General features: G+C 37.5%; 3 protein-coding genes across 3 annotated transcripts in view; 1 reads left to right on the forward strand and 2 right to left on the reverse strand.

The window, feature by feature from the left end:
- Positions 1–1,618: 1,618 nt before the first annotated feature.
- LOC149083649 (THAP domain-containing protein 5-like) lies at positions 1,619–3,849 on the reverse strand. The gene is made up of 3 exons (XM_089235405.1): positions 3,694–3,849; positions 1,762–1,926; positions 1,619–1,675 (listed from the first exon to the last, which is right to left on the reverse strand). Exons 1-3 carry the CDS (start codon positions 3,790–3,792, stop codon positions 1,619–1,621), a joined length of 321 nt encoding a protein of 106 aa, XP_089091531.1. The 5' UTR covers positions 3,793–3,849.
- Positions 3,850–4,296: 447 nt separating this feature from the next.
- LOC149083650 (uncharacterized) lies at positions 4,297–5,118 on the forward strand. Its single transcript, XM_089235214.1, has one exon. It carries the CDS (start codon positions 4,297–4,299, stop codon positions 5,116–5,118), a length of 822 nt encoding a protein of 273 aa, XP_089091340.1.
- Positions 5,119–16,786: 11,668 nt separating this feature from the next.
- LOC149083651 (cytosol aminopeptidase-like) overlaps positions 16,787–23,531 on the reverse strand; it is a 32,002-nt gene continuing 25,257 nt past the window's right edge. Inside the window, exons 13-15 of the mRNA XM_089234138.1 lie at positions 22,717–22,860; positions 19,600–19,696; positions 16,787–17,017 (exon numbers count right to left, since the gene is read on the reverse strand). Coding sequence (XP_089090264.1) covers positions 16,938–17,017; positions 19,600–19,696; positions 22,717–22,860 — 321 coding nt within the window. The 3' untranslated portion in view covers positions 16,787–16,937. The remainder of the gene's footprint in view (positions 17,018–19,599; positions 19,697–22,716; positions 22,861–23,531) is intronic.

The following is a 23,531-nucleotide window of genomic DNA, read 5'->3' on the forward strand; positions in this document are numbered from 1 at the left end:
CAACCGTTGAGTTTTCTACTTCATTAGAAGATCAAAAACCCTTCATCCAATCAGCGTCGGATCTACTTTCGCCAAGCTAATACTCGCCAACTGAACCGAGTTTCACTTGATACGCACTCGAGACTCACTGGTGAATGCCAAATTCGTTCTAAAACTGAAACGGGTTTCAACTGATCCGCGTTTCAGGACCGTGAGTGGTGAATACGGCCGATATAGGACATGTTGAAATACCGAAGCTTTTGCTTCCATCTATCCAAGAACTTAAAGCCGTTCAAATTTCAATATGCTGTAGTAAGACGCCTTCATATACGAGCGGAACCATCAGGCATTCTGGTCCTCGCCGAGGGGTTGCTGCACGAAATCGTCGCTTCGGAAATGACCGCCAAACAGAGGGGAAAAAAAGTCGCGTCGGTAAATCTGGCATAGCAACCTAACAGAATTCCCCGCGCGCTAAAAATGCTTGGCGAATGCGTATGGAAAATTCAATTTGTGGGGGAAACGAGGAATTTCAAGGAACGGATTTACTATGGGAAATAAACCACGTTTCACGAAATTATGATTAATCACGAAATTATTGGTAAACAACAGGTTGAATTCGTAACAGTTCGTGTGATGACGATCAAGTAATTAATCTTAAACACAAAAGTATACAGCAAAAAAAAAAATTCTTAACTTTTTTAGTGAAAATAAAATATTCCTATATATCCCTTACCCCGATCCTTAATTTCAGGATAAAAGTTTCATACAAAAATATATATAGTCAATTTAGATTACATTAAGAAAGTTTCTTCTGGATATTAAATGATTGTGTGAAGTTAAGGATTTGATAAACTACTGCCTCTAGATATTGGAAATTTAGTAAAAACATTCTTAAATATTTTAGGAGCATTTATTTTATCAGAATTTTCTTCAGTAAATTACAAATTCTGAATAGCACACACAGGTTCTACAATGTAAATTGACGAGCTCAATGAGTGAATGAATTTATTTATTAAAAGAATATTCAAACATGATATACATAACTGATGAAAGCAAGATTTTGCAAATATCATATTCACAATTTCACATATTTTTCTACACTAAGTAATTAATTACTACGCTGCTTTAGAGTACCAGTAAACTTTGGGAATTACAAAAAAAAATATGCTTAAATAACAGAAATATAGTTTTTCTTGAAACTGCGTGACCCAACAGCAATTAATCTGGAAAAAAAAAATATATATATATATTCAAAAGCAATACTTTAAGAGAGCCAAGATAAAAACTCTACTGAAAATTGAAAATTACAATTATGGCAAAAAAATAGTCTACGCGTACATGGTAAATACCCATATTTCGTTATCTTTGACCCTAGTAATAGGTCAATACAGGGGCGCAACAAAATACTTTGTCCCCCGGGCAAGCCAGAATTTTGGTACCCCCTTGCATGTAGAAACAGTTAAAGGGTGAATTCTGCACCCCTTCTGGTCCAGCGCCTGGGGCACCAGACCCACATGCCCCCCCCCCCCAGTTGCAGCCATGGGCCAATAATAAGCTAATCTTAAAATACTAATAAATGTATAAAAACATCACCACATTAGGATAGGTAATCACCAATAAAATACACACATTGATTCTTTTAATAAATATATTTGTCTGTAGCTAGTATCCTCCGAACCAAGCTTTCTCTCCTCATCTAAAAAGTAAACAAATAAGCAATGACGATTTTCTGGCTTTATAATGACAATTGAGAAAATAAGGTTATTTGAGAATATCACATACATAATCATCACTCAGAACTTTTGGAAGGCCTATATTCTTCTTCCGTTGAGGAGTAAGAAGTTTCGGTGGATTAGGAACCTGGAACAAGGTCGGCACAGCAGTTTGCTTTAACTTCTTGCAGCCATCTTGCCTTTTCAACTCATACTGGTTTTCTTCAAAATGTACCTAATTTAAAAAGGGACAATAACGAAAAATTACCACACAGCCTTTTTTTACACCTTAATTCAAAGTAATGTCAGGTAAGTGCATATTGCATCACACATAAGAATGATAAAACAGCATAACATACATATTTTTAAGTGATTAATATGGTACAAATATTAACGTCCAAAACAGTCAAAATTCCTTTTAAGGGATACACATCTGTTTTTCAAAGATGAAAAATTCTGCCCCAATTTCTCAGAATAGGAATTAAAATCTTCATTAACCATCATAATTAATCTCTAAATACTGGACACAAATATTACTCTCAGAACATATTAAATAGATAACAGACTGCAAAATAAATTCAATTGAATTTTTACCTCATCAGTTTTTTAATCTATGGCTTTTTTTAATTTGCTGAGCATCCAGTGTTTGAAGTGGCAGGCTTTTCAAAGCATTAAAGGGATAAATAAAAGTAAGATAGCAATATAAAAAAACAGTACGTTATTGAACATTGAAGTTATTTTCATGTGTCTGTATGGTGTTGGGTCTGAGAAAAAAATTTCAACATTTCTGCTTCACAATACTTAAATGCGTTTTTCTCAAAGTGATTACTGGCAAATGATTTGACATTGTTATGCAATTTTTCACACTTACTAAGCTATTATAGGGATATAGATAGAATTTTTGAGATTCATTGAAAATTTTAAAAATGTTTAAATTTAAGTAAAATTATAAAAATGTCTAAAATTTAAAAAAAATAGAAATTTTAAATTCCGAATTTGAAAAAATTACTTTCCATCATACTTTCTTGAAACTCCAAAGAAATTGGAATGTATTATTCTTGAGAAAGAAGAAAAAACCAGTTTTTGCATGGGCAAAATTTAATCCATGAGGTATTTGTTTCAAAACTCATGCATGTAGTGCAAGTGAAAAAATGTAAAAACCTTTTTCCAAGCAAGATAATGATTTAAGCTGAACATGCAATTAATTTTAAAATAGTAAGATTAAATTAATTCTTTGTAATTAATTTGCAAAGTAGTCACTGCATGTGCCTTGCAGGAAAGAGAGAGTGCTCACCAGTCCAGTAACACAAACTAACGATACCAATCACAATTTTGTAGTCTGTTAAAAGAATTATGGGGTACAGAAAATGAAATCAATAGAAATACGACGTCTATCACATTAATTTTTAATCCCATTAAATTTGATTTTCAGTGAAGATACAATTTTAGCTAATTACTCCCAATCTGCAAGCGATAAGTCGCCAAACCAGAAGAGCTCACTGCAGCAAGCAAGGATGATTGAAGAACCGATTTCCAACTGATTTGAAATCACCTTGTTCTCTTAGTTGAAAATGCCAAAATTAAAACATTTCTATTTTCCACGGAAATATCACATGAAATTTTGCCTCAAAACATAACAAAATAAGTTAAAATTCACTATAACAGTAATTCGTCGTAGTAGCGATAAATCGCCAAACTGAGAGCCGAGAAAGTGAGCATTCCACGATAAATTCATAAATAATTTGAATTTAAATTAGTTCTCTTGGTCAAAATTATGTACCTATGCATCTTTTCTCTTAAATCAAACGGAACAAAAAACCGGGAAAATGATTGAAAATCACCATAACTTTTATATCTAAACACAACACGTGAGCAATGGCGCCAAATATCGTCTGCTACCTCCAAACGATTTATTTTTTCATATAGTTCTCATTTAAAATCATTATCACAAATACGATTTTGAAAAAATAAAATTCACACAGAATAATTAAATTTAACTCACTTCACACAGGCGAGCTCCGTTTCCTGGTATGAAATCGTCTCTCCTGGAGTTCACGATCCACTTCTCGCGTCGTTCTTTTTCCGCCGGAAATCTAAACATTCTATAAAACCTTTTTTGTCGGAATTGGAACACTTTGGAGCCGAACAACAAGGCATTTCTGAAGTTATTTCACGAAAAAAAACAACTAAAAACACAATAAATTTAACTAATATATAGGAGAAGGGACCCTACAATGCGATGATAGTAAGCAGTGCTACAAAAAGGACCAGAATGCCGCATGCGTCAGCCTGTGTATTAAGGAGTTCTATGCTGTAGTGACCGATCATAAACGATGCTCTGTGACGTCACGATGTCACGTTTTCTCGTTGTAGCGTTTTTCGCCTTGCGATGGATGGTAACCTAGCAACAGATCGCCAGAGAGTTTTTCGAACGTTTTTAATCAGTTGATTGTATTTCGTCGTACAGAATGGATGTCGCGTATAACTTGTCCGTGTATGTGTAAATAAATGTTCATGTTTTAAAAATGAAATTTACATCTTCTCATTGCCGTCGCCTTTACTGGTGACCCGGACGTGATCCTGAACCTGTCAAGAACTTATAGCCATGGCTGAACAGCAAGAAAGCGATCTTCGAGTTCAAGCTGTCCACGCGAAACTGCCGACGTTCTCGAAGGACAAGATCAAACTTTTTTTCGTCCAGCTCGACGCTGCCTTCAAGATCAACCATGTTACTGCCGAAGGAACCAAGTATAACTACCTAGTCAACTGCCTAGATGTGGAGATCTTGTCAACGGTAAGTGACATTGTTTTCGATCCTCCCGCATCGGATCCGTTCTCGAAACTCAAGGAGAGACTTCTCGCTGTGTATAAACATTCAGCCGCGAAAGAGGTCAAGATATTGTTAGAAGATTTATCCCTAGGTGATCAGAAGCCTAGTATGTTGCTACGTAAAATGCTCGAGCTTTCGACAGGGCGAATCAGCGATGAGACTTTCCTCAAAAATTTGTGGCTTCAACGGCTACCAAAGAGTATACAAACAGTGTCAGCTGCCAGCAGCGAAGAACTGGACAAGCTAGCCGAGTTAGCTGATCGAGTAGCTGAGCTCACCGAACCCAATTACGGTCATGTAGCAGAAGCCTCGTCTTGCTCGGAAATAAGAGACCTTAAACTGCAAATCTCGGAGCTGACTAAAAGAGTTGAGCAGTTGGGCAAATATCCGAGGAATAGCCGGAACCGCTATCGAAACTCCAGTCGAGACCGACGTTATTCTGGTTCTAGGAATCGCTCGCGATATCGAGACTCCGATGAAAACACTGACGTGTGTTATTATCATAGCAGGTTCGGAAATAAAGCTTTCAGATGCAAGTCCCCCTGCGCTTACAACGCTCAGAATATTCAGGGAAACGGTCCAAGCCCCCCGCAGTAACGGCATGCGGTGGCGGCGATAGCAGTCTTCACCATAGCCGTTTGTTCATTATGGAAAGGAAGAGCGGCATGAAGTTTTTAATTGACTCTGGAGCTGATATATCAATTTTACCTTACAAAGGCAACGGCAAACCGACAACTTTTGAGCTTTTCGCTGCAAATAGTTCCCGTATATCTACCTACGGTTTGAAACTCCTGGAATTGGACTTGAACTTACGGCGGAATTACAAATGGCATTTCACCCTCGCTGACGTTGAGAGACCAATTATCGGATCGGATTTCCTTGCTCACTACGGACTCATCATCGATATCAAAAACAAGCGACTTATAGATCCACTCACTTCTCTCACGTGTAAAGGTTTTACTTACAATGGACCTTGGACAACGATTAAAACAATCTCAGGAAACAGTGCTATAACTGAAATTTTGAAGGAATTTCCCGAATTAACGAGACCTCGTCTGTTTTCGAAGAAAGCCTCCCATAATACCTTGCACTACATAGAAACTAAAGGTCCTCCTGTTTTCGCAAAGCCACGCAGATTGCACCCAGCTCAACTCAAGATTGCCAAGACCGAATTTCAGATGATGTTGGACCAAGGTATATGTCGTCCATCGAAATCAAACTGGGCTTCCCCGTTGCACATGGTTTCAAAAGGACCGAATGAGTGGAGACCAACTGGTGATTATCGAAGTCCGAATCGAATTACTGTGCCGGATAACTACCCAGTGCCACATATACAGGACTTTGCGCAGAATCTGCATGGATGTAAAATTTTCTCTAAAATAGATCTGGTGAAAGCATTTCATCATACTCCTGTAAATCCCGACGACATTCCCAAGACAGCAATCATAACTCCCTTTGGTTTGTTTGAATTTGTAGTCATGCCGTTCGGACTCTCAAACGCTGCACAAACGTTCCAACGCTTCATCCACGAGGTGCTACGCAATCTCCACTTCTGTTTTTCGTATCTTGATGACGTGCTCATCGCCAGCCATGACGCAGAGGAACATCACAAGCACCTTAGAGAAGTGTTTGAAAGACTCGATAAGTACGGACTGACAATCAACACATCTAAATGCGTGTTCAATGTACCGGAAATTTCCTTCCTGGGCTATTTGGTCAATGAACACGGCTCGAAGCCTCTTCCAGACAGAGTTCGTGCAATCCAAGAATTTCCTCTTCCAGAAAACATAAGGCAGCTGCGAAGATTTCTGGGAACTTTGAACTTTTACAGGCGATTTCTACCATCTACAGCAGCTGTGCAAGCACCACTTCATTCCTTCTTGTCCAGCACCAAGAAGAATGACAAGACATCAATTCCTTGGACTCTTGAGACCAGACAAGCATTCGAAAAATGCAAAACGCAGCTCGCTAATGCCACTCTTTTGCACCATCCTTCAGCATCATCACCATTAGTTTTACATGTGGACGCCAGTGATTTTGCTATAGGTGCCGCCTTGCATCAAGTATCTAACGATAATCAGCTACAACCACTTGCATTCTTCTCAAAGAAGCTTTCAAGCGCACAAAGAAGTTATTCTGCATACGATAGAGAATTACTTGCAGCTTATTCTGCTGTCAAGCACTTCAGGTATATGCTAGAAGCAAGACAATTCTGTATTTGTAGTGACCATAAGCCGTTGATGTATGCGTTCAGGCAGAAACCAGAAATGTGCTCACCACGCCAGCTACGACAGTTGAACTTTATCAGCCAATTCACAACACAAATTCTCCATATAAAAGGTGTCGACAATATTCCAGCTGATACTCTTTCTAGAATATCGGCCATTTCTGTACCCACACCTTTAGATTATGTGCAACTCGCAGCTGACCAAGAGAATGACAACGATCTCAAAACCATCTTAAATTCTAGTGTATCATCTTTACAACTGAAAAAACTCAGCCTTCCTGACGCAACAGCCGAAATTTGGTATGATGTGTCAAACGGCAAAATAAGGCCTTTTGTACCAATTTCTCAACGACGACGAGCGTTTTAATCATTGCATTGCTTATCACATCCTGGCATTCGAGCAACATCAAAACTGCTGAGCGACAGATTTGTTTGGCCTTCAATTAGATCTGACTGTCGTGAGTGGACTAGAGCATGTATTCCATGCCAACGCTCTAAAGTTCACCGACACACTCGATCCGCGCTGGCTGAATTCAAGGTTCCTAACAACCGATTTCAGCATATCAATCTTGACATAGTTGGTCCATTACCATTATGCCAAGGTTCTCGGTACCTCCTAACGATGATAGACAGATTCTCCAGGTGGATCGAAGCCTCTCCAATGCCAGACAAAACTGCCGAAACAGTCGCCAAAACATTAATTTCCACTTGGTTTTCAAGATTCGGCATACCGCACAGGATCACCACCGACCAGGGCAGACAGTTCGAGAGCCAGCTTTTCCAAAGCTTGAGCAGATATCTAGGATTCAAACATCATAAAACGACTGCTTATCATCCACAAGCAAATGGGCTGATCGAGAGACAACACCGATCGCTGAAAACTGCCCTGAGATGCCGTATTCAATCGAATCCTGCTTGGGTTGATGCTCTTCCATTCGCCCTACTGGGTCTAAGAGCAGCAGTGAAAGAAGACCTGGGATGCTCTTCCGCAGAAATCCTCTACGGAACACCATTGCAGTTGCCCGGCGAGTATTTTTCGAAAACACCAGACATTATACAATCCGATTTCGTCCATCAAATCCAAAAGTTAATGCGTTCAATGAAGCCGGTGCCTACAACAACTCACGGATACACGACGACGTATATTCCTAGTGATCTGCAATCCGCGTCGCATGTCTTCGTACGCAACGACGCACCACACAACGACACCACAACGACGCTCCTGCCTTACAACCAACATATCAAGGCCCGTTTCCTGTCAAAGATCGCAGAGAAAAAATTTTCGACATTGGCATCAATGGGGCAAGCAAGAGGATCTCCATTGATCGTTTGATTCCAGCTTTCCTTGGAGATAGCTTTAAGGTACCTTCAGAAGTGCCCATACAGCCATCCAGTACAGCGTTCCCAGCACAAGCAGTACCAGCAACTGTGACTCGCTCCGGTCGTCACGTCCACTTCCCCGACAGATATTCGACCACAAATTTCGTTGACACTAGGGGGGGGAGTGTGTAGTGACCGATCATAAACGATGCTCTGTGACGTCACGATGTCACGTTTTCTCGTTGTAGCGTTTTTCGCCTTGCGATGGATGGTAACCTAGCAACAGATCGCCAGAGAGTTTTTCGAACGTTTTTAATCAGTTGATTGTATTTCGTCGTACAGAATGGATGTCGCGTATAACTTGTCCGTGTGAGTGTAAATAAATGTTCATGTTTTAAAAATGAAATTTACATCTTCTCATTGCCGTCGCCTTTAATGCCAACAAACATGGCGGCTTCTCGTTGAATTTGAAGCTAGGCCCTGATGGAACGTTCCTGATATTGCTGCAGGCTGCCATCGATGTGAAGCCGGGTTTTTCCTAGAAGCAGGTTTTCTGTGCCGCGCGCAACGTGAATCGTCCAGCGTGACACGCCGTCCACTCACCAACAAGAAAAGCAGCATGACTGTTTTCCTACAGAACGCAATACGCCTCACGACAGCGCTTTACGTCGGGCGTGATTGGCCGACTGCTCCTAGAGGAGTCAAATGCGTCGTGCGCTTCACCGATCTCTTTTTTTTTCTTCTTTCTTTCCCTTCCCTTCAAACCGGAGTATGCAGACGACAGAGTAGCTGATGCCAGGGCCATATAGTAGTCCTGAGCTGATTCGCCACGCTAGAAAAACACAAACGCGTAGAGTGATTATGTAACACGTTTCTGTCGGCGCGAAATGGTCTAATTCGGTTACGCCGCGTGAACCGAATTAGACCATTTCGCGCCGGCAGAAACGTGTGTTATATAATCACGCTACGCATTTGTGTTTTCCTAGCGTAGCGCATCAAATCAGGACGGCTACATTATATGGCCTTGGCATTAGCTACTCTATAGTCTGCATGCACCGGTTTGAAGGGATAGAAAAAACACAAGAAGTGAACACAGAACATAGGCAAAACGCGCTGCGCACGATGCTCCAGAAGCAGTCCGCCAATCATGCCCGACATAAAGCGCTGTCGTGAGCCGCGTTGCGCTCTGTAGGAAAACAGTCATACTGATTTTCTTGGTGAGTGGACGGCGTGTCGCGCTGGGTGATTCACGTTGCACCGTGATTGTGCAGCAAACCTGCTCCTAGGAATAGGTTTGTTGCGCAGCGTGAACCGAATTAGACTATTTCGCGCCGAGAGAAACGTGTTACATAATAACGCTACGCGTTTGTGTTTTCCTAGCCACCCATCAAAGCTACCCATACTTTATATAGCCACCCATCAGGGTGGCTATATAAAGTATATGGCTTTGGCATCAGCTACTCTGTCGTCTGCATGCTCCGGTTTGAAGGGAAGGAAAAGAAAACACACAAGAGTGAAGAGAATATCGGCAAAACCGATCGACAGCGCCTTCACTTCCAACCCATCTCACTAATGGCAGTAAATTGCAATATAGCGATATGGCCAGAGTTGGTGTTTGGTGAAGTAGTAGTAATCCTGCAAGAACAATGTTGTGGACATGGGAAAAAAAATTCTAAAATGGCGTATATGACCACATTTAAAGCAATTTAAATCCGTTTATTTGAGACTCACTGCATCTGCTGGTTTCTCAGAAAAGTGTAATAAATTCTTCTCACATAAGTCTTCATTTTGAAATGTCCGTAACCCGCTCACAATGCGTCTCTTTGTATCTGTCAAAATAAATTTTAGGTTGACAGTCAACCTAAAATTTATGGTTTTTAGTGTTGATAATACGCATGCAAAACCAATTCAGCGACGCATTTTTCACAATCTGCAAAAACATCGTGGATTTGATAGTTGAAAATGATGTGTAAATGTCAAAGATTTGGGGTTCGAGTCAAAATGAAAATGTCAAATAATTGAAATTGTGCTTCGTATAAATGAAATAATTTAATAATGAAAACTATATATATACAGAGATTAACCGAAGTCCTCTTGACCATTTTTCCTTTTTTTCTCCCCACCCTTTCTTCCTTTTGTTTCCTTCCTAAATTTATAAAAGTAAAATGACATAATCATTATAAAAAGGACTGTTTTCAGATCAAATAGCAAAAGTTCAATTACTTTAGTGGAGAAATATCAGGTTTTTTTGGTGGGAATACAGTCAAACCCCATTATAATGAACTCCAAGAGACCGGAGTAATAAAGAAATTTCGTTACAAATGAATTTCAGATTTTTATATTGTTCCTATGTAAACTTATCCGGGGGATTAGAAAAGTTTTCGTTAAAACGATATTCGTTAAAATGAGAGTCGACTGTATTTCGCCTCAAACTATTTTTTTACGTGTATATGCAGACTGCATGGGTAACAGGGCGTATGGCACTTTACTGGCGAGCCGTTAGTCTTAATGACATACCAGAAAAAGTATCCAAACTAGAAAAAGTATTCAAATTACGTGTCCAACTCAGATAAATCATTCATGTTGTAAAGGGTTGTATAGTTATAAAATAAAATAAAAAACAACTTTTTATACCATCCCCGTGTGCCAAAGAACCCAATTAAGAAGTTGTTTCTCTGTCTTTTCCGATGTCAACTAAAATAATCTCACGTTTCTAAGAGCAATATTCACCGAGATATGCAAATTCGAAAAAAATGAGGAAATTTGGGGGAAAAACAACATTAAATGCAGGTAGAATGGTTTCCTCGCATTTAATGATTTTTTTTTCCAACTTTCTTCGAATATCTCAGTGAATATTGCACTTAGAAACGATGAATGTTTTTGTTGGAGACCGGGAAAAAGTGTCCGCATAAAAAGTTAACATTTTTATTTTAATAACTCTGTAACCCCTGGCAACATGAATCAAATATCTGAGTGATACACATTATTCGGGAACTTTTTCCAACTGGAAGTATGCCTCTAGGACCAATGGTTCGCCAGTAAAATGTCATATCCCCGTTACCTATGCGCCCTATACATTAAATATACATAGTACAGACTATTATGTGAAATTATTGTGTTGTGTTTAAGCCAACATGCACGTTGCTTCGTTCGCCTGCGAGAGAGCGGCACATTATGCACCAAAAAGCCACTTGAAGGCAGCTTGTCATCCAACGAAATATCAGATTTTCACCGTATCGAAATTCTGTGGTGTTTGGTCAGAACATGATATCTACAAAAAATGGCTTTTTGATCTAAAAATAAGTCTTGCTAATTATAACTAATTAGAAGTGAGATAAATGCACAAATACGTGCGTACGGCTAAAAAACATGCTGATGTATGATATAAAAATTTGTATTAGTGTGTATGCTTTATTTTTGATTTTTAAATGACAATGAAAAATGCTTATATCTCAAAACTGTGATTTTGGAGTTATCATGTTCTGACCAAACACTACAGAATTGAAATCAACAAACTGATAATTTTCTTATTTGAAAATCTGATTATTTATATTATCCGATGGGCTTGAAATCCTGATAATGAATCATTATTACGCAATGACAACACCCGTATATACCGGCTGACTCGAAATTTTACGCCGTTCGCTAAAGCAGTTTATTTTTTTGCCTTGTAGCATTTGCAGCGAATTCACAATGGCACTAACACAGTTTTAAGGGAATTAAAATTAATTTAATACTCTAGAATACTTAAGACATTCATTTAAGACATTCATTTTTAAAAATATTGTTGGTGCTGCTACCTACTTTCGAAATTAGAAGTGCCTTATGTGGTGATGGCGAAGCTCAGGTATAAAAAACTAAATCCTTCATTCAGCTTTGCTCCTTATAAACAAAGCTTATAAACTGACCTGAAAGATCAAACTTCCAGTTCAGTTATTTTTTCAAGACCCAAAGAGACATCCAAAACAAAGGATCTACACACAAGCAGACGACGACAGGGAAAATCGTAAAAAGTGAATTTTTCTACACTCCACTTTATAGTAATGTGCTGCCATCTAATGTTAAATTTAAAATTGACTCTTGTGGTGATGATGAAGTTTAAAGTGAAAACTATATTCTTTATTCGGCTCAGTTCCTTATAAACAAAGCTGATAAACTGAACTGGAAATTTAAACTATAAGTTCGGCTATTTTATTAGAGCATAAGGAGACGTCTAAAAGAAAAAGCCTCGTAATGAGCAGACGACAGACAAGAAGAAGTCGGTTTGTTGGGTTCCCTACAAGCTAAGCTCACAAACAGAACTGGAAGTTCGAACTGCCAGTTCAGTTATTTTTTCAGGACACAAGGAGACGCCCAAAACAAGTAACCTGGAGAGAAGCAGACGACAGAGATTATATTACTGGAGGGAGCAGCATCCAGCCACCGCGACTGCAGCGACATTAAATGCAAGGAAATTACGTGCCCCGGTCAAAACAACTTCCCGCCTGGCAATTTTTCCATAGAAATGTACAGTTCAGTCTCTAAATATTGGGGTTTGAAGATATAAAAAAAAGGATAGAGAACTGATCTAAAGGTGAAAAAAGATTAAGTTATTCATTTCATTAATACTGGAGAACCATTTCTTTCATTAATGTGGAATAATTTCTTTCATAATTGCTTGAATTTTCCCTCATCAATTCTGGAATTATTTCCTTTATTAATTATTATTTGTTTCATCAATTCTGGATTTGTTTCTTTCATTAATGCTGAAATTATTTCTTTCATTAATGCTGAAATTATTTCTTTTATTAATGCTGGAATTATATCTTTCATTAACTTTATTATCTCTTCCATTAATTTAGGAATTATCTCTTTCATTAATTTTGGAATTATCTCTTTCATTAATTTTGGAATTATCTCTTTCATTAATTTCATTATTATCTCTTTCATTAATTTTGGAATAATCACTTTTATCAATGTTGTAATTATCTCTTACATTAATTCTAGAATATTTTCTTCGATTGATGTTGAAATTATCTTTCTTTAATGCTGAAATTATAACTTTCATTAATTTTGGAATTATCTCGTCCATGCTGAAATTATTTTTTAATTTATTGTTATTGGTTTAAACTCCTATTTATGACATAAGAAAATAACGGGGGACAGGACCGTCTTAAGAGCATTATGGGCCCCCGGGCCATGCGGTTTTTCTGAGGCCCTACATGGTAAATTCTAGAAAATTTTTACCAGATCGCGTTTTTGTGAGGCCCCTTTTCTCTTGAGGCTCCAGGGCCGTGCCCGGGTGAGTCCATGCGTTAAGACGGCATTGACGGAGGATCGTGTTTGTTTTCACCGAGTCACGTGATGTTCCGACGAAAGATGTTGGGGGACACCGTTCTCACAGTACTGCCAAGGCGGAGACCGCTGACGTCATACTCTCTCCGGAGGGTTGATTTATATAGAACTCCTTAATACATATATATGAATATATGTATTGTATACATTATACAATATATGAAGGCGTCTTAGATTTATATACTATTGGTGCTGCCATTTAACCTCGAAATTTCAGGCAACTCATGCGATGATGAAAGAGAGATAGGGAAAGCTCTTTGTTGTATTTTTTGGCATAAAATTTTTTTATGAGACGAAAATTTTGGTAACAAAATTCGTACATTTGCAATAATCGATTTTACGTAGAAAAAATAATTATTTCTTTCCACAAAAACATTCGGACAATATGGATGATCGAACAAATAAGTGAGAATACGGATAATGTGGTCTTCAGATAGGGTTACCAGATTCAAAACTGAAAAAAGAGGACGCCTGGTGCGAACCTTAGGCAGTGCCGTCTTAACGCATGCTTCCCCCACCCTGGGCAATGCCCGAAGGTCCTCGAGAGAAGAGGTGAATCAGAAAAACGAGACGTAGTTGAATTTTTCGAGAATTTTTCAGGTAGGGCCTCCAAAAAATCCCTTGGCTCGGGAGCCCATGATACTCTTAAGACGATTCTGCCTGTCAGCCCCACTCTTGTGAGGAGGTCATGGAATTCCAGTACTTGATTCCTTTACTTCTATTAATTTACGTTAATTAAACAAAAACAGCAATAAAAGATTCGGAAAATGATCAAAGTTATCGAATTACAACGTATATTTGATAAAGAGATGATGATGAAGCGCTTTAAATATGACAAAAAACTGATGTCTGTTCAATATGGTTCGAGCCACGAGGAAGTGTCAGCAGGTGGACCACGCACTAATTATTATTAATAATTTATGAATTTTTTTCAATTAATTTAAATGTCATTCCCTCTCAATGGATCGTGTTTGATTACGATCCAAACTATCAACGCGTTCCTGAAATAATGAAAAAATGAGAGTAATAGAAAAAAAAATAAATTCCCCTTTAAGATTTACTTCCGTAACTCGAAAAGTTTGTAAGTCGGGGAGCAACTACAAAAAAAGTTTCATACGGAGCCCCAAAAATTGTTTTTGCATTGGGCCGCAAAATTCTCCTAAGCCCGGACCTGTCTGCCATTTTTGAATTTAAATGTCTCAGGGAATAATGCAGTTAAAAACATGTTGTTGGGCTCAGAAGAGAAAAAGCAACAACTCTCTAATTGGAAGTTAGGGACGGAGGACCCCCCCGTTGGAGGACGGGGGGGGGGGAGGGGGTGTGGATATCGTATAAAAATCTTCATTTTTCATTTTGTGTACACTGTATTTTCATCCTCAGAACTCGTACAGGGTAACTTCTGGTCACATTTTGAGAATTTTTAAAATTAGAACCATACCACTACGACGAACGGTTGATGAATAAAGGCTGTACCAACACTCCAAGGAGAAACCATTGAATCTTAGAATGGCCATAATATTATCAACAAGCTCTGCCCCTTTGAATCCTAACTCATATTTTCATAAAGGGTGGTTGATGACGTAAGCATTATCCAACCCCCCCTCTCCTCCCTTGTCATCAAAAGTCAGCAAATCGGAACCCCCCCCCCCCCCATCGATGATGACGTAATACTTGAACGGGCCCTTAGATACATTCTCAAGTTTGTAATTTACACCTGGTAGCATTTCTTTTACTTCTATAGATTAAACTACACAGTTGATCTATTAATGACCCACAAAAATCACGTCCTTATTCTGTAGAACTTGGTTTACTGCACGGGGCCCAACTCCTCCGGGGTGTCAAGTGACAATTAGACCTGGTTCCGATTTTCAAGAGTAAATATGCAAATAGGTAGGTAGGAATTTTTAGCTATGTAGTAGTGCTTCTCTCAGAAAAATAGCTTTGTATGTGGGCGTATGACAATGTTAAGACAGCCCTGGGCGTACTTTATGAAAATTGTAAAAAGCTAATCGAAAAACTGAACAATAATGTGTGTGAAGTCTAGTTTGCAATATTATTAGATTCTCATCTTTCGTGCCATTCTTGTGATAATGATCTTCAACTATACAATCAAGTGTTCTTTAAATTTTAGGATCTTCTATCGGATGATGGATGTTGAAAAAAAAACGTTCATTAAAAAAAAATACCATATGATATATTTTTGTGGTGCCCCTATAGTACTGATGCCCTAAGCACGTGCTTATTTTGCTTATTGGTTAAACCGGCCCTGACTGCGTGCATGATTTCTCTGGAATATGAATGTTTCAAACAAATATTTAAATATTTTTCACACGTATTTTAGCTCATTTTTTTTAAGTTTATAGTAGGGCTACAACATAAACTTATATCCTTGATACACGTATAATCGTTGAAAACGATGTGAAAGGTTGAACTTTTCAATTGTGATTAATTTGTGTGTGTGTATGTACTCCCTCATTACTACTTTTATCCGCATGAAGAGAAAAAAATTAATAAAACTGCTTGCCACTACTTTTTGTGATTTTTATCACTATAAGAATGAATATTTTGGAAGCTACAACTGACATTTTCTCAATGAAACCATAATCTTTTACACAAAAATAAACTAATTTGAAATAATACAAATTTCATCCCGTACAGTAACTTGATGACATTGTGTCGTCTTCGAGCGCAGAATTTACATTGACTGAAAATAATTTATTCAATTTTTTTTTACTGTATTCTATTACGTTTATTTTGCTCTTTCGTTATTTTCATAAATTAAAAATTAATCAAATTAAATTCAAACATATTTATATACTTCAGACAATTTTTTAATAGCTATCTTCTAATGGGAAAACGGGAGGGAAGTAGAAAATTATGTTTTATTTATGTTTTTATGGAAAAAAAAAGTTCGCAAGAGGGGGGGGGGGCCACAGGAATGAGAAATGGTTGAAAGGGGGCCATGGACAAAAAAAGGTTGAGAACCACTGGTTTAGATAACTGCACGGCTATAACTTTTTAATTCCATATTATGCAAAATAGTTTCTTGAGAAGGGTTTACTGGCATCTAGTTTTCAACAATGACACTAGACGCAAGGGTTTTTTTTTATAAATTTTAAATGGCAGCAACTGTTCTATAATCAGTTTCGTTTTCTAGTTTGTGGATAGATGGTACTAGAGGTCCCAATGTTTAGATGTTAAATTAACCGGTCAGCTGACCAAATAATTTCTCCTTCTTTTAAAGAGTTTGAGGATAATAAAATGAATTTTCCTGATTAAAATGTTTTATGGATACATTTAAACTGACTTCCTTATATTCTTAACTTTTTTTTTAAATCAACAAGAAAGTATTTATGCAGAAAAACAGATTACACACTCAAGAGAAAAGGAAATTTCTTTAAATTTCCATAATTTATTTCTTAAAAATGCTGTATACAACAGAAATAAAATATAATGTCAAATAAAATATGCAAGAAATAAAATATTCACGCCAAAATTATATGAAAGAAAATTTTCATCACAAAAACTTTCAAGTTCAAATAGAGACTTCCTCTTGATCCACTTTGGTTAATGCTATATTCCTGAAAAATTCAATCACAGTACGCGTGGGACGTCCTGGAAGAAAGAATGAAATACATCAAAATTAGAAATGCATTCCTTTCACACTGTGATGTATACAGCTCTGTCAAATGTTATTTCACATACAGAATTATAGCAACAAAAACACGTGCAAAAGACCACAATGGGCAAACTGCATGAAGCAATACAAAATTTTATAAACAAACAAGTAAATTGATAAATTTGAATATAAAACACAACGCCCATAAAAATATGATTATCATCTCTTCATCACTACTATCAACTTGGTCTGTCCGTGTGTGTGTGTGTGTAGGTTTAGCCTCCAAGAACATATGCTCCAAACATGTTTCCTTAAGCTCGCAATATAGCCCCTTGGGGGGGGGGGTGACACAATAAATTCAGATACATCATGGAATTCAATAGGATCGCTCAGGAAGTGGGAAAACGTTTGAGAAACTAAGCTCCAGACCAAAGGCGACCCCATCCATCCCTCTGCTAAAAAAACCAGAACCGGTCTTTTATAGGTCTCTTCTCAACCAGGCATGAATCTGGGGGAAGGATGGCGAGAGGTAATTGCCCCTTCCAAGAGCAAAATAATATGAGAAAAATCTATCTGTCTCATAAAATATGGGATGATCCGATGAACCCAAACAATAAGTCTTGACACAAAGCCCTGAATTCCTATTTCCGCTAAGCTTTTCTATTTCAGGACATAATCAGTTATGGGGCTTCCAAAGCAGGCATGAATATAGGGTAATGCATTGGGAGGACTTAATAATGCAACTTATTGTGTAGGTTCGTTGGATCTTCCAGTATGTCAGTGTTTCCCAACCTTTTTGATGCCGTGGAATCCCCGATGTAAAAGTCAATGCACCATGGATCCCCTGTACAGACCCCCTTTAGCAAAGGTTAATTTCAAGTAGCCAACATATTAAAAAAAAGTTCCACTGTAATTCCTTGTTATGTTGAAGACAGCCACTTTGAACATCTTATATATAAATGTGAAAGTATGTCTGTATATATGTTCTTTATACAAATCTACAGTTATAGATCGATTGTCGCCAGATTTTGGATATATACCAAACAGGACCGGGATTGAACCGTAGGCTACTTTAAAAGTTCGTCAGAGCTGGGCAAATGCCCGAAATGGGCGAAAAACTGTCGGGCAACAATGGTTTTGGGGCCTCAACAATTACTTTCGGGACGTTTACTTTGGTTACCATGGTTTCCAACAATGCGTTTAAGACATGTATATATGCCTTTACACACAATGGTCTGTCACACCTTTAATTCTGTTATTATAACAGTTTATTCCTTTATAATGGTTTGTCACTTTTCCAATCCTCCCAGTAATTGAAGAAAACCAGGAAAGCGCCAGGTATTTCTGCTAACCTATATACAGGGTGTCCTGTAAGTGCTAATGTGGCCTTTATCTCATCAACCGCCCATCGTAGAGGTATAGTTTCAATTTAAAAAATGCTTAAAAGGCGTTTGAATAATATTCGCTGCACAAGCTGGACATAAGACATCACTAACAACAGAGAACAACTACTATGACAAAACTCAGAATAAAAATGTTCAACACCAGCTGATGAATTCAATGCTTGCTTCAAATCATCAACACTCTGGCACGAAGTTAAAAAATTATCATTATCCACCAACATGCGAGTTCAACTGCAAAATGACTCAGCACTGCTATCATTTTCACATCAGTTGACCAACCAGTAGACCCAAGCACTGGACCGATTACGTTCCCAAATGGATTTTGCCAGTTGTTAAACTCAGTTCAAGAACTTGCAGACAAAGTCTTCCCAAACATTCAACAAAATTACCAAAACCATGAGTGGCTTTCTGAGAGCGATTCTGGCACCCAAAAATGACAGTGTGAACAAGATCAACGAAAAAATCCTAAAAATTATTCCGAGAGACTACACATCTTACAAATCGGTTGACACTGTCACAGACTCAGCGCAGTATCCTGCAGAATTTCTGAACTCTTTGGATATTTCGGGTGTGCCACCAAACAACTTGACCCTCAAAGTCGGAGCACCTATAATGCTTTTAAGAAATTTGGAGACACGGAAACTCTGCAATGGCAACAGACTCTGCGTGAAGAAACTGCACAATTACATCATTGAAGCAATGATTCTAACTGGATGTGCCAAAGGAGAAGACGTCTTCATTCCACGTATCCCAATCATCACTGAAGAAATGCCATTCACTTTCAAGCGATTACAGTTCCCGATTCGTTTAGCTTTTGCCATTACAATCAACAAAGCGCAAGGCCAGTCGTTAGCAGTGGCAGGTATCAACCTACTTGAGCCCTGTTTTTCACACGGACAGCTTTTCGTCGTCTGTTCGCGTGTTGGTAATCCCAAAAATTTGTACATCTACACACCAGATGGGAAAACAAAAAATATTGTGTATCCACAAGCAATTGCCTGAAGTTTTTAATTAAAATATTTAAAAATAAAAGTAATTTTTTCTTACTTGATACAGGAATTTTTTTGATTAAGAAATAATTAATAAGCTATACATATATAAATTTTTTACGGGGCGGGAAACGTCGCCGGGTATCAGCTAGTGTAGGAATAAATAATAACATAATAATTTCTAACCTGACATTCCATTCCGTAGATAAGGCACATCATTATTATCATTCAAATTAACTCCTGATATATCGAGATGAATCCAGGGAAAACCATCCACAAAGTCCTATTTGCAATGAAATGTTTCATAAAGAAAAATTAAAAACTCTCTTCACCATTTCATATGAATAATAATTGAATCAATGACATCTGAAAATTTTTTATATGCCTGCTTTGGAAAACCTTTTTTAACCCCAAAAGTATGTATTTTTTTTAAATCACTGAAAATTTGGGAGATATAAGAACTGTGAGTCCGGGAGATGGAGTAGAGAAATTCTGGAACTATTTCAAGGAAATACAATGTTTTCAAACTCATCAATTCAATGGTAAAAAATGTATTTAACGAATGTGTAAATTATTTTTCGAACATTTTTATACGTATGTAGTGAGATGGTACACCCGTCTTATTTTTTTCGGACAGAATTAGTATTTTTTTTTTGCATAAACAAAAATCACAATTACTTTAACCCTATGTGTACAAGGTTTTAGCAACAAATTTGGATGATCTCCATTTGATGAGTCAGTTATAAATCTGGTACCTTGTCCTAACCTAACTGCATTAGAAAAAGGGAGAAAGAAAAAAAATAAAAGAAAAGGAAGAAAAAAAATAGGAGAATCTAAACAGTACAGATTCCTCTTTTCACAATCACTATGTGTTCTTTTTTGCTCTCATATATATAAGTAAAAAGATGCATTATATATTGGGAAAAAATCATCAACTAGGATATAGAAAAAACTAAGAGGGTAAAAAACTTCAGTTCATAGGCTTACAATAAAGCTATGTGATTTAAATGAAGTGGAATGAATTTATTCCATTAGCGTTTGGACGAAATATTTTGTCTGTGATCATGAAAGGGTTAAACAATGTTTCTGTCTATATAGTTGGTATTATATACAGTAAAACCTCAGTAAAGTCGTCATTTTTCTTCAGTCTCCGTCCAGCGTCCATATATAACAATATCATTAAACCCTTGGTTACTCATCACTAATTTTGGATCACTAGTCACTATGGAAAAGTTTAAGAGAGGGGAACAGATGATTTCTATGGCTTCCTTTGAAGAAAAAGCTTGATAACAACAGCTATATGTTCAAAAATAACCATAACAGCCATTATATACCAAAACGGAACAGCTCAAATAAAGTTACACCGAGGAAGTTCATTTTCCGACTAAAAGACAGAAGTTCTCGAAGCATTAGGGGATGTTCAAGCTGGACCTAATTCTTGCTCTGGCCCCCATTAATATGGGGCTTCAAATTTAAGCAAAATATCTTTATTGATAAACCAGACATTTTTTTTCCTTAGCCAAGAAGACTTGCTAATGTTTATTTTGCCTTGTCCAGGGTTTTCAAACCAAAATTTGGTCCTGTGTTCAAGATTACCTCATATTTTTACCATGAACTACTGATAAAAAATTAAAATCACTGAAATTAAACGTGTCATCTATATACAGGGTGATTATAAAAAAACTATCCCGACATATGGGCCCCTAACTATCATACCATTCACAGAAACTGAATGAAATTTTGGCATAAGGTATTTTGATGTATGCGCTCAAGAATGATATGGAAAACAACAGTGTCACTCTAACAGTTACGGTTACAGTGAGAAAATTTCGAAAATATCAAATGGCAACACCAAGTTTTTGTATTGGAATGTGATCTCCATTGTGAAAAACCCTAAATAGCGTTCGAACGGCAACTGTAGCAAGAAAATCACCGGCGGTAGATAGGCTAAAAGCGAGGACAACCAATAAGGACAGAGAAGCAGCATAAAATAAAGCATTTTATTGTGTTTCACAAATTTTCCACATACCTTGTGGAGGACTAATCAGGCTGGGATCTCAGCCGAAGAAACAGTGTGACGAATGAAACGAACATTAATGCTCTGGTGCACGGCAAAGTCCTTTTTACTTTTTCCTTGCCTAGCTCCGGGGATTTTCGTGCTACAGGTGCCATTCCAACGCTATTTAGGGTTTTTCACAATGGAGATCACATTCCAATACAAAAACTTGGTGTTGCCATTTGATATTTTCGAAATTTTCTCACTGTAACCGTAACTGTTAGAGTGACACTGTTGTTTTCCATATCATTCTTGAGCGCATACCTCAAAATACCTTATGCCAAAATTTCATTCAGTTTCTGTGAATGGTATGATAGTTAGGGGCCCATATGTCGGGATAGTTTTTTTATAATCACCCCGTATATAAAATTGATTTTCTGTCTGTATGTTCTCTATACAAATTTTGGATTGATCATTGCCAAATGTATAGGCTACTTTAAAAGTTTGTCAGAGCAGAGCAAATGCCTGAAATGGGAAAAAAACTGTCAGGCAACAATGGTTCCTGGGCCTCAACAAACAATTTCAGAATTTTTACTTTGGTTACCATGGTTCCCTAGCAATGCGTTTCCAATGTGCATATGTCTTTACAATGATTTGTCATTACTTTAATGCTGTCATTATTATATATGATAGTTTATGCTTTTATAATGGTTTGTCACTTTTTCAATCTTCCCACAAATCGAATAAAACCCAGGCATCGCTGGGTATTATAGCTAGTGTCCATATAAAATTAATTGCGTTGTAGAGAAATGCTAACTATTCTACATTTACTCTGATTAGTGTGAATTCAAAAATACTGGTATAAATGGTAAATAGACCAGTGTATTTAACATAATACAGTACGTTGAATGCTATATGCTTAAAACTTTCAAAAATTTGTTTTTTTTTCTTCTTTTATTATCTATAAATTTCATTACATTGTAGTTTTAATTTATACTTTGATGAATGATGTATTATTTTAAATTTTTTCGATATTCAAAGTATTAAACACTGGAACTGACAGCACGTCGCTTAAGTTGTCACTCTGCTTAAGCTGTTGCTCTGCTCAAGCCACCACAATTTCTTGATATCTCCAGTGACAACTCATCAAGGTTTTACTGTGTATGCCTGGCCTGTATTTTTCCAAGGTGATAACACCATTCCAATAAGCAGTGTTTATTGTGTATAGAAAACTGAAAAGTTATTTAAAAACACATGCATGTGTGCAATTGATAACTGCCTTCACATTAAGCCCAAACATCAATTACCCGAAGAAAAGCAGCAGCAAGACAAGATTGTCCAGAGCCTGTTCCTAAATTATTGAGATCTGCAAGAACACATTTCTTCACATCGCGAGAGAAATAATTGAATAAAGGCATCTTCCAAATTCTATCCCCTGTGACATAAGATGCCTGCAATGAGAAACAAAATACAAAGTCATGAAAAATAGTTACATGTAATCAAAAGCAAAGAAATACATTAATTAATTTTTAAAGTGTATTGGCAGAAACTGTTTATAGTTTGGATAGTATACACTGCCTGATGGTGGAAATACACTGCTCAAAACAATTAGGGGAGCAAGCAAAAAAGTGAAGAAAACCGAGCGAGACAGACACGTATTGGCATACAATAGATAGTACACGCGTATCAATGCGCAATACAGAAAAAAAGACGTAAAAAAATTTGGAATTAAGTTTTAATTCTTTGAAAATATGGAAAAAACATGAAAAGATGATTTAGGGCAACAATTTGGTTACATGTAAACGATAAAAAAAGTACTGTTTAGACATGATGCATGAGTTTTAATAGGGCGTGTGGTCTCCTCGAACAGCTAAGACTGCTGCACACCTGTTTGCCATGGATGCGATGAGGTTATCGATCAGACTTTGGGGAATACTGTTCCACTCCTCAAGAAGTGCAATTTGCAAGTCTCGGACAGCACTTGGCTCCAATCATGTTGCTCCCAATCTCGATGTTCAGCAGCCTTGTGTTTGGCCGGATTCCAGTCTGCCTATAACACGCCCTGCGATGGATTCCGGTAAATCACGTTGTTGAGACATCCTCAAGTCACCTTGTCTCAAAA

Source organism: Pholcus phalangioides, unplaced genomic scaffold (genome assembly GCF_987345545.1).
Source record: "Pholcus phalangioides strain wild (caught in Gottingen) unplaced genomic scaffold, Ppha-v1.0 ptg000008l_1, whole genome shotgun sequence".
Taxonomy (NCBI): Eukaryota; Metazoa; Arthropoda; class Arachnida; order Araneae; family Pholcidae; genus Pholcus; species Pholcus phalangioides.

Excerpts from the sequence above, each read along its gene's own strand:
- LOC149083650 (XM_089235214.1), top strand. The coding sequence starts at position 4,297 with ATGGCTGAACAGCAAGAAAGCGATCTTCGAGTTCAAGCTGTCCACGCG.
- LOC149083649 (XM_089235405.1), bottom strand. The coding sequence starts at position 3,792 with ATGTTTAGATTTCCGGCGGAAAAAGAACGACGCGAGAAGTGGATCGTG. Across the intron at positions 1,927-3,693 it reads ACGGAGCTCGCCTGTGTGAA|GTACATTTTGAAGAAAACCA; the intron begins GTGAGTTAAATT and ends TTTTTAAATTAG. Across the intron at positions 1,676-1,761 it reads AAGTTCTGAGTGATGATTAT|ATGAGGAGAGAAAGCTTGGT; the intron begins GTATGTGATATT and ends TTTACTTTTTAG.